General features: G+C 44.5%; 1 protein-coding gene across 1 annotated transcript in view; it reads right to left on the reverse strand.

The window, feature by feature from the left end:
• The window catches only part of CFAP221 (cilia and flagella associated protein 221), a 77,092-nt gene that overhangs the window by 6,006 nt on the left and 58,373 nt on the right, over positions 1 to 12,713 (reverse strand). The window contains exons 16-20 of the mRNA XM_084892247.1: positions 11,875 to 11,955; positions 7,720 to 7,827; positions 7,498 to 7,632; positions 4,015 to 4,173; positions 2,608 to 2,699 (exon numbers count right to left, since the gene is read on the reverse strand). Of these exons, the coding sequence (XP_084748373.1) occupies positions 2,608 to 2,699; positions 4,015 to 4,173; positions 7,498 to 7,632; positions 7,720 to 7,827; positions 11,875 to 11,955 (575 nt within the window). The remainder of the gene's footprint in view (positions 1 to 2,607; positions 2,700 to 4,014; positions 4,174 to 7,497; positions 7,633 to 7,719; positions 7,828 to 11,874; positions 11,956 to 12,713) is intronic.

A 12,713-nucleotide genomic window follows, 5' to 3' on the forward strand; every position in this document is an offset into this window, starting at 1 on the left:
CTCTGCATGCCTTTCCTGTACTTTTGAGTTTGGAAAGCACGTCAATGCTCCACATGTAGAAAAATAACATTAAATCCATAAGGAATGAAAGAAAAAACCCTAGACTGAAACAAATAATGTTTCACATGAATTCCATAATCACACGAGGGAAAGAAGAGAGAGAGAGGGAGAAAGAGAAAGGGGGGGGGGGGAAGGTGAAGGAGGGTGGGAAGAAGTAATCCAAACAGTTTATAAATATCGTACTTGACTATACACTGAGTGGTCAGATTATTAAGATCTCTGAACGCATAATAATCTGGCCACTCAGTGTATACTTCCTGCTTTGAATGTGGAGGGGGTAGGGGAAAACTACAAATCAATCTGAACTCTGTTGTGCTTGCTTATTAGGGTGGTTACAGGTGCAGTGATTCTGAGACGAGTTTAGATGAGCTGTAACACTGAGTGAGTAAATGTGCTAGGAGCCAGGGAGACCTGTGTGTGTGGGGGCCAGTTGGTGGGCACAAGCAGTCACCACCTCTCGCCATTCCTCATCTTGCTTAGCCAGCCTCCTGGCAGTACCGCACACCCAGCCACATATTCGGACTGTGTGGGTCAGGTTTGAAGTGTCCTTGCCCCACAGCAAAATGAGGCAGGCGTTCAGGTGGTGGCGGACAGTCGCCATCTGGTGGCAACAGGGGTATTGCAAGCTGTGGTGGGTGGGAATGGAAGGGAAAGGAGAGGAAGTTACTAAAGATGGTGCTAATGCTTCACACCATCATTTCACTTTAATCCGCGACAGCGAGGGAGGATGCCCTCACCATGACTGTGTCGCAGGCAGGGAAACTGCAAAGGGCTTCAGTAACAAGTGATGCGCCCAAGGGCATCGAGCTGGTGACAGCTAGCAAGCCATGGAGGCAGGTCTCTCAGACGCCAGCACATTGTTCTCTCTACGGTGTCACCATGTCACTGCCATTATGGAGATCTCAGGCTTTGGAGATATGCTCAGTGGAGCTCAGAGAGGCTTAGTTTATTCTGAGGTGGCCGTGGTGGGTGTGGTATGAATAAACGCATAGAAAAAGAGCTACTGTTTTTGGACTCCTACATGTCCTATGCTTGGTGTCATGGACTCTCCAGGCAAGGAGGAGGATAGAGACGCGCTAAGGAGGAACCACAAAGGGGTGGTGTTCAGAAAATCTCTGGAAGCAAGTCTGGATTTTCCTTAATTGAGGAAAAGCTTTTCCGCAGGCAAAGAAGGAAGAAGTAAATGAAGTGTTCTGGAGTCACACACTGGACTTCAACTCAGCTGGCCCCTCCAACCCCGGGGGGCGGTGGAGGGACTACACCTGAGGCTGCTGCGCCCTGGGTAAGCTCTCCTCCTCTTCCTAAAGGAAAATGTCAAGGCTGAGAAGAGTCTTCTCCACAAGTCCAATCCCCTCCCTCTGGGCCAGAGGGCTGGGCTCAGAGGTGTGTGTGGCTGAGTTACAGCCCCTGGAGGCGGCAGTGGGCGTGGCATTCTGCTGAGGGAGAGCAACTGGACACACTGTGGGGAGGAGGGGAGGAGGGTCACGGGGAGGAGGAGGGAGAAGAAAGGGGGGAAGATCACCCGCTGATCCTGGTTGGTGGCAGAGCAGAGCTCGGTTTTCTTGACCGCTCCTGGGGCCATGGCAGGGCTCTGTCACGTTGGGGTGGGCCTCATTCTGAAGCAAGGATTTGAACATAAGGTGATAACAATCATTCCAGGATGCTGGTCAAATTTTCTCACCAGCAACTTATTTAACTATGTTTATAAGGACAATGAGCTAAAGATGCAAATTCAAGGGTTTGGAAGTGGGTTCTTGATCAGGCGGAGCCCTGAAGAAAAGGCAGCCGGCTTCTGGTTTGGTATCTCGGGACTTGAAGGGGTGGTGTATAAGCCAATTAGAGGAAAGGGATGGCTCTAAATTTCTTTGGTCCAACAATATTCTCATCTCCCCATTCTGCGCCTGGAGCTGAGCTGTGTCTCTGTAAGATGATGACGGTGGGCCTCGCTGTGGCTCTCTCACAGGCTGAGGCGTGAGGGAAACATGGATCCTTTGGGACCGGACCGGGATGTTGTAGAAGGCTCATTTTGGTGATTTTAAAATGTGGAGAACGAACCAGGAATATTTCAGCTGAATTATATGGATTGGTTGTTCACTTTTATTAAAATATGGCCAACTAGCCACCTGTGACACTAGTTGTTTTATTATTTTATTTTAAAAAAATGTATTTTATTGATTTTTTTACAGAGAGGAAGGGAGAGAGATAGAGGGTTAGAAACATCGATGAGAGAGAAACATAGATCAGCTGCCTCCTACACACCCCCTACTGGGGATGTGCCCACAACCAAGGTACATGCCCTTGACCGGAATCAAACCTGGGACCTTTCAGTCTGCAGGCTGACACTCTATCCACTGATCCAAACTGGTTTGGCAGACACTAGTTGTTTTTAAAGTTATTTAAGACCAATTCAAAATTTGAAAAGTAGTGTACATCATCTTTTTTGGTGACTAGCTGACTTCCCTCATGCATTAAGAAAGCATCACCTGACACCTGTTGGCATGTCATGCTTTGGGACCGCAGCCTCCAAGACAGATAAGCTGTGCTTACCTCGATGTTGTCTCCATTTTGAAGGTGTCGGGCAGAGATGAGAGGACCAGGGGCTGGAATTTCTTCCAGTGCATTATTCCGGGTATAATGTCCTGGAATGGGAGCCAGCACAGGGCACGACATGTAAAGGAACTGTTTGGTGAGGCGAAGTCTAGGACGGACTTTCATTTCATTCAATCGACTATAGTTTATGATCAAATATTAATTCCAAAATTTATAATTTCATTCAGTTTGATTGAATTTGTATGAAGCTAAAAGACAACTGCTTCAGCAAAAGGCATTCGACGGTGCAGCACACAATTACGTGGGGCCAACGGAACTCCTCCCCGCTCCCCCTCCCCCAATTCATTAGACACATCGTGATCCAGCAGGCTCTGCGGGGAGGGCAGATGTGGCCTTATCATCTGTTTGGTTATTGGGACTGTGGTGCTGAAGCCACAGTCAGAGAGGCTGGTGGTGCATCAAAGGGCATGTAGGCAGGGGAAGTACCTGCAAGGACAGGGAGGTGCAGGGGTGCTGTCAGTAGGACACCAGCTGGGCTGAGAGTGAGGGGGGCAGGGCTGCAGGGAATAGGACTGGAAAGGCCTGGGGCCAAGCTAATGAGCTTGGAGCTAGTCCCACAGGCAGCAGGACCACGGAGAGGGTTCGAACTAAAAATAACGTGAGTGGAGGGATGTGCACTGAAGGAAGTTTTCTAGAGAGGCCTGACAGCACAGTGGTGGCCGCAGGGGGGAGTAGAGGGAGATTCAAAAGCGTTTGGGGCAGACTGGTAGAACCCAGTGATGGTGAGATACTTGAGGGCGAAGCAGGGATCAGGGGTCACATGGGCCATTGCACAAATCACAGAACAAAAAGGTCAGGCAGGAGGAGGAGCTGTTTGAGGTGTAGTTGGCCACAGTAGGGCATCGATAATGAGTGTAAAGATCCTGAGGGCAACTCCCAAGAGATGTCACTGGATATTCAGGTTGGTTATCTGGGGGAAGAAGGAATTCTTTGGAGTCTCTTCCTTAATGTGCATTTGTCATATCAGCACCTTACTGGGGATAAAGAAAGAGGCAATCAGGCCATGGGGTTATGCCTGCCATGTGATGGTGTTTTCGTGGTTGAAATAGGAATAAAAATGCAGAGTGGTGTCACCTTCAAGGAGAAAACAGAGTGGAATGTGGGAAAAGGGCGCCTTGCAGCCGGAGAGGTGGTAAGGATGGGGCCAGAGTGGTGCTGCGTCTCCCTTTGGACCTCTGAGGGCTGTGGGCACAAGAGTGCACATGGCCATCGCTGTTAGCTTTCTTGTTCCGCAGCTGTGGCTGCAAACCTTCTTTGTCTCAATTCCAGGGGTGCCCCCATCCATATTCCCTGCCCTTCCCTGCAGCCCGGGCCAGCTCTGCCAGCGCGTGGGGACGGCATTACCGTGTGATGGAGAAACTGTTTCTGGGTGACAGGAATGCTGGACCCAACGTGGGACGCCTTGGTGTACTTGTACTTGGGGTGAGTGCACAGATGGTAATCCATCGAGGTTTCTGTGTAGGTCAGAGGGTGCATCACAGCAAACAATCCTGGGTTGGGATTCTGCAGGAGAGAGAGAAAACGATTCTCCTTTGTTGACTGGCCTGTGAGCCAGGCAGAGGGCAGGCACCGCTAACGTTCTCAGGGGCTTCCCCTCGTGCTGACACGGCCTCCGTGGCCGCGCCTTGGGGAGGAGCAGGAGAGCAGGTGCCTTCACACCGCAGTCTCCAATCCCAGCCGCTCCTCGGTGTCTCTGCGGACGTCACAGCCCACGTGGCTGCCCTGAGCTCATCTCACGGAAACAAGGACAACCTACAACGGCTTAAAGTATTTGTTTCTCAGCTCGATGAATTAGTGGGCTTTATTAAATAAGCAAAGTGGTTTTAAAAAGCAAGTAAGCGTCTGGCTTTGAAAACAAAAGCAGCTTCTGAAAAACTTGAAAAGAAGGCAAAGAAGAGCATGCCATTTGCTCGATCAGGAAATGTCAAAGTTAACATGGTTTTGGTGATGGTTTTAATTGAGGAAGGCTCCATGTAGAGGCAGTATCTGGTTTTAGGGAAGATCCTGTGTTTTATTAGTTTTCCAGCAGGACTAAAGGAGGCACAGAGCAATTATACCGCAGTATGAGAGCAGAGAGCCTTGCAACTACTCTTCCAGGGTTTTCTAACCAAAACGCCATTCTTGTCACAAACAACAACATTGCTGTTCCCCCTTTCACAGCTGTTTAATTTCAAATGTTTAAGAACTTGTAGGTTGAGATTTTGTCCTATTTGTTTGTCTGTATATTTTTCTAAAATATTTTTAAGAATCACAAAACACATGGCTTGTAGAAACCCAATCTCGTTGCCAAGAAACAAAGGTCTCCCACAACTTAAGGGAACTGCAGCCAACTGGGGAGGCAGAGAAATGGGGAAACGGGAGCCTGGTGTGGTGCCAGCATTGAATGTTCCAGTTAAGCTGACCGGGAAGGCTGCAAGCTGCTGCAGAGGGGCTAACGTGCTGCTGGGGCAGGGAGAAAGATGGAAGAGGGCTCCTGCCTGAACTCATTAAAAAAAATAAAAAATAAAAAAAATAAATATATATACACACACACACACACACACACACACACATATATATATATATATATATATATATATATATACTTATTGATTTTTTTATTTTTTATTGATTTTTTTACAGAGAGGAAGGAAGAGGGATAGAAACATCGATGAGAGAGAAACATCGATCAGCTGCCTCTTGCACACCCCCTACTGGGGATGTTCCTGCAACCAGAATCGAACCTGGGACCTTTTAGTCCGCAGGCCAATGCTCTATCCACTGAGCTAAACCGGTTAGGTCCTGAGCTCATTTTTAAATGTAGGTGTATAGTGTTATAAATTTCTTACAAAATGTTAGTGTTATGTTTTCATTTTCATTCAGTTAAAAATACTTTGTAATTTCTTATTTGGCCTTTTGGCTATTTTAAAGTATATAGTTTAGCTTCTAAATTGTGTGTGTGTGTGTGGGGAGGGGGAGCGAAGAGGGGGGGGTTCCTAGATATTTTTATGCTACTTATTTTGATTTAATCTATCCAAGTCAGAAAACATTCTTCATTTAATTGGAATCTTTTCCATTTTATTGAACCTTGTTTGTGAGAGAGGGGTGTTTAATTCACCAACTGTAATGTGGGTTTGTCTACTTTTTCCTTTGTGGTTCAATCAGTTTTTGATGCATCATTTTGAAGCTCTGACATTAGATATTTAGGGTTGTTGTGCCTCTTGAATGAATTGCTCCGTTACTTGGATTCCTATCCTATGCATAGCAGGCACACCCTAAGTATTAGTGGAATTAATAGATTAATAAATAACTACTGATATTTTCTAAGGAAGTTTGGTATGGCTGGAAAATCCCTTAGCTCCTCCAGACCAGAGTTCTCACTTTTAAAACAATGAGAAGATGGTAGGGGGTGGGTCTGGGGAACAAACACTGATTGTTCAGACCTTGCTGCGGGGACCCTAGGGCTTTGCAGGGATGCACCCTCAGGAGAGCCCCTGCCCCACTGCCATCCAAGCAACCAGAACTTTATCTATTTTACATTTTGCCTTTTTCTGTAAAATTTCAGCTGTTGAGAGGGTTCTGGTACTAAAAGAAGTTTGAAAATCACTGAGTTACAGTGATTTGCAAGTGCAAGGTTATTCTAGTTCTAAGATTCTTTGTCTCTGAGGAGCATTCTCCTCAACCCGAGACAAGAAAATGCCTCAGCATGGCCAAACACCACAGCTCTCCACAGAAAAGCAGCACAGATCCGAGGAGGAGCCCCCAGAATGGCCAGGAGACAGGCAGGTGGCACTCCAGCTCTCCACTAACTGGCTGGGTGACCTTGGCTGTGACCATTAGCACCTCTGCCCGCACTGTAGGTTCTCACAAAGGGGGCTTTCCCAAGTAGTGTTTGAGGTCCCCCATTCTCTGTGTGTATGTAATGCAATTATTGTGTAGAACTTCATCAGATTTCCTGTCTGAGTGGGACTTGGGCAGCTGGAAATGTGAGTAGAAGAGAGAACCCATGAGGGCAGGTCACGATAAGCAGAGACCTGGTGAAGGGAGGGAGACACATAGCGTTGGGCAGGGAGGTGTGTAGGGAGACAGGGACTCACGGGGCTGGGGGTTATGACTGGACTCACAGTGTCAGGAGAGTAGGCTTAATTTGGTAGAAAAGGGGGCCCATGAAGACTAATGAGCAGGAAGTGGCATGGTGAGGATGCTTTCGGTGGGTGCGCATGTGCAGCTACAGAAACAGAGCAGGACAGAGAAATCTGGTAGGCAGAGGTGTGAGTGTGGCAGCGATGCACTGCCCAAGCGTGGAATAGGAACCAATAGAATTTTGAGTGATGGGATTTGAGGTAATTTTACTTTCTTTTTCTGTTGTGATTTTTATTTCTCTCTCTTTTTTTAAACATTATGTGTGTGTGCATGTATATACATATAATCTATAATAATGAAAGTGTAATATGCTAATTAGACCAGACAGCCAAACGACCTTCTTCCAGACATCCTTCTGGATGAACTTCCAGACGAAGCTGGGGCTGTGAGGGCCGAGGCAGGCTGCTGTGGCTGCGAGGGCTGAGTCCCTTGCACAAATTTCATGCATCAAGCCTCTAGTGTATTATATATGATATATAATTAGAAAAGATCACAAAGCTATTGTCATAAAAATAAATGCTAGGATTATTAAAAGACAGAAGCATTAATATTCTCCAACTGAGCAATTTTGAAGATGACATATTACTTAAATCTTGAAATTCCAAAGAGGTAAAAATATTCCCAATTAATACATCTATTTTCTTATAAAATAACTGCTGAAATAAAGGAACACAGAACACAAGACTTCTTCCAATGGTCACTTACAAAGATGTAGAGTGGGTCGTAATCTGGAGACGCAACTAAGGCCTCTGGTGGTTTCATGTTCAAGATTGAGATCTTGCCAGGGGACTGAGGGGTGACGTCCTGCTTTGTCAGGGCTATCACAGTGGTGGCTTCATCCTGTGCGAGGACCGAGAGCGCCGTTAGTCTTGATGCTGGGACAAGAGGGGAATGGTGAGGGCAGTTCCTGAAGGGGGGCCGTGTTACCTCAGCTCCTTGCTTCAGCGGCCTAGCAAGCTTTTGAGGCCTGTAACTTGCTGAAGACATCTGGACAGAGAATGGCTGGTACCCCCTCATTTTGTACATTTGAGGAACCTGGGAGTGAAACAAGATGACTGATTCAATATCCTTAAAAGTTTGTGACCATTTAATGGAGTCTACTCTCAACAATAACCATTCTGAGCTGCCTGATAGTAAAAGAAAACAAGCTCCATGCTTTCGCCATGAGACTGTGGCAATGGTTCATTTGACTGTGCTGGGGTGACTGGATGCCAGTCCTGGTGCCAGCACACAGGGCCACCCACCAGGACTCTTCAGTGCCACATGCTTAGAAATGCCTCGAATACCGGTTAGTAATTACAAAATTTATATTTTCTGGTAGGATTAAAAATGATGGCAGAATAAGTGGATGCTGCACAGACATGCTCCCAGGAACAAACTGGAATCACAACTGAAATATAGAAAACCTTCCTGAATAATCAACGGAACACTTGCTGGAGAGAACCCTGATACCTGTGGACTGAAAGTGGAGACCACATAGAGACTGGTAGGAGGAGTGGAGTCATGAAAGGACTGGCTGGGCTCCCACAGACAGCAACTGAAGTTCCAGAAAGATAGCTCAGATTGGGCGGTAGGGGTTGCCACTGAGAACTCTGCAGTCTAATACTCAACCTGGGTTCCCCTAGCAGGGAGCACCAGAGCTGAGAAGGATACTCACATGATACCTGGCTGTGAAAAGCAGCAGGGTTGCTGTCTGCCAGGGAGAGGCAGCTAGAAATTCAGGCACCCTCTTAAAGGGCCAGTGCATAAAATTCCATGTGGAGCCAGCCACCCACCTTGTACTCCAGCAAAGGGAGGGCAGAGTGGGCTGGAGCTGTGTGAGCAGAAGCCAGGATCAGGGGCTCTGGGGTTAGAGTTCAGAAGGCAGGCACCCTGGTTTCCTGTGCTGTCATTCCCTTATGCTGCAGAGGTCATCTTTCCCACATAGACATTTGTTATATAGGAGACCTTGTGGGAAGACAGTTGAACCATCCTATTGGAAAACACCTTTTCTTACAATGAAGAATCAGAAAACTTGAATAGGCCAATAGCAACTGATGAAATAGAAGCAGTAATAAAAAAAACTTCCAGCAAACAAAGTCCTGGTCTGATGGCTTCACAACAGAGTTTTTCTATACATTCAATAAGGAACTAACACCTAGCCTCCTCAAACTATTCCAAAAAATCCAAGAGAAAGAAACACTTCCAATCTTGTTTTATGAGGCCAGCATTACCCTAATTCCAAAGCCAAATAAAGATACTACAAAGAAAGAGAATTGAAGGCCAATATCTCTGATGATTGTAGATGCTAAAATCCTCAACAAAATATTAACAAATTGGATTCCAGAAATGTATTAAATGGATCATATGCCATGATCAAGTAGGATTTATTCAAGGAATCAAGGCTGGTACAATATTCACAAGTCAATAAACACCATACCTCACACAAACAAATTGAAAGACAAAAACCACATGATATATCAATAGATGCAGAAAAAGAATTCGACAAAATCCAACAGCCATTTTTTATAAACACTTTCAGCAAAGTGGGGATAGAGGAGCATATCTTAACCCAATAAAGGCCATATATGACAAACCTACAGCGAACAGCAGACTCAATGCCCAAAAACTAAAACTATTTCCCAAAAGAACAAGAACAAGACAGAGATGTCTGCTTCCCTCACTCTTATTCAACATAGTACTGGACGTTCTAGCTCCAGTGATCAGACAAGAAGAAAACATAAAAGGTATCCAAATTGGAAAGAAGGAAGTAAAACTCTCATTATTCACAGATGACATGATATTGTACATAGATAACCCTAAAGACTTCACCAAGAAACCACCAGATTTAGTAAATGAATTTGGCAATGTAGTGGGATACAAAATCAATACTCCAAAATCTATGGCTTTTTTTTTTTATACAACAATAATGAATTCTCAGAAACAGAAACTAAACAAAGAATCCCATTTACCATTTACCATTGCAACAAAAATATTAAGATCTTAGTAATAAACTTAACCAAGGAGGCAAAAGACTTGTACTTGGAAAACTACAGGACATTGAAAAAAGAGATAGGAGAAGTTATAAACAAGTTGAAGAATTATACTGTGTTCATGGATTGGTAAAATCAACATCATTAAAATGTCCATCCTACCCAAGGCAATCTAAATATTTAATGCAATCCCTACTAAAATACCAACAGCATATTTCACAATTCTAGAACAAATATTCCAAAAATTTATATGAAATCAAAAAAGACCCAGAATACAGCAATCTTGAGAAAGAAAAACAATGTTGGAGGAATCACAATACTAGATATCAACTTATATTACAAACCACTCTAAGCTAAACAGCCTGGTACTGGCACAATAATAGGCATATTGATCAATGGAACAGAACAGAGACCCCAGAAATAGACCTAAGGCAATTAATATTTGACAAAGGAGTCAAGAACATACAACGGAGTCAAGAAAGTCTCTTCAATAAATGGTGTTGGGAAAATCAAACAGGTTCATGAAAGAAAATGAAAATAGACTTCAAACTTACACCATACACAAGAATAAACTAAAAATGGATTAAAAGAATTAAATGTAAGTCGGAAAACCATAGGCAGCAAAATCTCAGACAACTCTCATAGCAATATGTTTATGGATACATCTCCTAGGGCAAAGGAAACTAAGGAGAAAATAAATAAATGGAACTACATCAAAATAAAACCTTCTGTACAGCAAAATAAACCATCAACAAAACGAAAAGGGACCCCACTGCATAGAAGAACATATTTGGCAAAGATAGAGCTGATAAAGGGTTAATAACCAAAATATATGAGGAACTCATACAACTTAACAAAAGGAAGACAAACAATCCAATTAAAAAATGGGCAAAGGACCTAAATAGATACTTCTCCAAAGTGGACATTCAGATGGCTAAGAGACTTTGGGCATTTGGGAAAAATGCTCAAAGTCACTGATCATCATAGAAATACAAATTAAGACAACAATGAGGTACCATCTCACACCTGTCAGAATGGCTATCATCAACAAATCAACAAACAACAAGTGCTGGTGAGGATGCAGAGAAAAAGGAACCCTCCTGCACTGCTGGTGGGAATGCAGACTGGTGCAACCACTATGAAAAACAGTATGGAGTTTCCTCAAAAAATTAAAAATGGAACTCCTATTTGACTCAATAATCACACTTCTAGGAATATCTCAAGAAATAAGAAACACCAATCATAAAAAAGGTTTGCACCCTATGTTCATAGCAGCACAATTTACAATGGCTAAGATGTGGGAACAGCCCAAGTGCCCATCAATAGATGAGTGGATAAAAAAGCTGTGGTACATTTATACCCATGCAGCAGTAAAAAAGAAGAATCTCTTACTCTTTGAGTCATAATGAAGGGACCTGGAGGATATCATGCTAAGTGAAATAAGTCAGTCAGAGAAAGATAAGTATCACATGATCACACTCATCTGTGGAATCTAAGTAACAAAATAAACTGATGAATGGAGTGGATCCAAAGACACAGAAGCAGGGAAGTGGGGAACCTTAGAAGAAAGGTGGGGGATGGTGGGAGGGTGTGAGGAAATCAACTAAGAACCTTATATGAATATATGTATGGTCTATGGGCACAGACAGTGGGGCAGTGAGGGCCTGGGGTGGGGGTTGATGGTGGGCTGAATGGGGTCAATGGGGGGAAAAAAGAGGAATATGTAATACTTTCAACTAATTCTTTAGTTTAAAAAATAAAAACATTTACATTTTCAAAAGCAGAAGTGGTCACATATACTCAAGGAGGACTGACTAACTTTGTTCACCTCATCTTGTGTTTTTTCTTAAAGTTTCTAATCTGTGTGTCTTCATGTATGCATAATATATGGTATTTCCACAGAATAAGGAAGGATCCTGGATACCGTAAGCCACATCAGGAAAACAGAGTCTGTTGACTTCACACATACCATAAAATGACAGCAGGAAAGTACACATAGCATGTGACACAGTATAATTCATAGTAAAACAAGCTACTAAAGTAACGCCATTCAAATGTTCTGTTCAAGTTGTAAGAAACCTAAGTAAGGATACCATGGGATAGGTCTGACCTGCAGGTTGAAGAAGGAATGACGGTGCTTGACTTGGACGTCTGAAGGTTTAATTGGGACAGGTCCAAGGCCGAGAGGATCCTGAAAGGGGAAAATGCAAGCAACTGACACACAATCACACTGGGCAAAGGTGGCTGTGTTTCTAGCCCTTACACTTTGAACATTAAATGAACAGTTCCATTCTTAAAGTATCCCTTCCCACAACCACAGTTGTTACTGCATGTGTGGGGCCTACAGGTGGCCTTGCCTGCCGCGCCAACTCCCCCCCCCCCCCCCCCAATCTCTTAGTAGAAGTGATTCTTCATTTTCATTTTCTACTGTCATGGATGCTGCAATGTGCCACCCAGAATCACTTTTGGGCTTGAAGGTTTCAGTCCCCCAGTTTCTAGGAGTCCAGTTCATACAAACAACTCTCTGGGGCCAGCTTTCTTTAGGAGGTACCCTGGCTGCAGGAGCGGCCTCAGTGAAGGCGTGTGCCCCTCCGAGGGCAGCCCACCTCCAATGACAGGCCTACATGCCGGGCCCTCTCACCCTGTCTCAGCATCAGAGCTCCTCATGAATTCAGCTGAGGCCTTTGACATGAAGGTCTGCATACTGCTTCTCTCTGTCCACTCCCACTCCCACTCTGTCCACTCCCACCACCCTTCCACAGCTGCCAATCCCTAGAGCACTACCCAATCAACTTCCTGCTGGCCAAGCTGCCTCAGACACCTGGAGAATCTGAAACAGTGCCCGCATTACATTAGCATGATGCAATGTTTATATGCCATCAATTATAAGACCCTTCCCAATTTCAAAGATGATCAATATTTTCAAAAATATATTTTTATTTATTTTAG

This window comes from Pipistrellus hanaki (genome assembly GCF_964339955.1).
Source record: "Pipistrellus hanaki genome assembly, chromosome: 8".
In the NCBI taxonomy this organism is placed as follows: domain Eukaryota; kingdom Metazoa; phylum Chordata; class Mammalia; order Chiroptera; family Vespertilionidae; genus Pipistrellus; species Pipistrellus hanaki.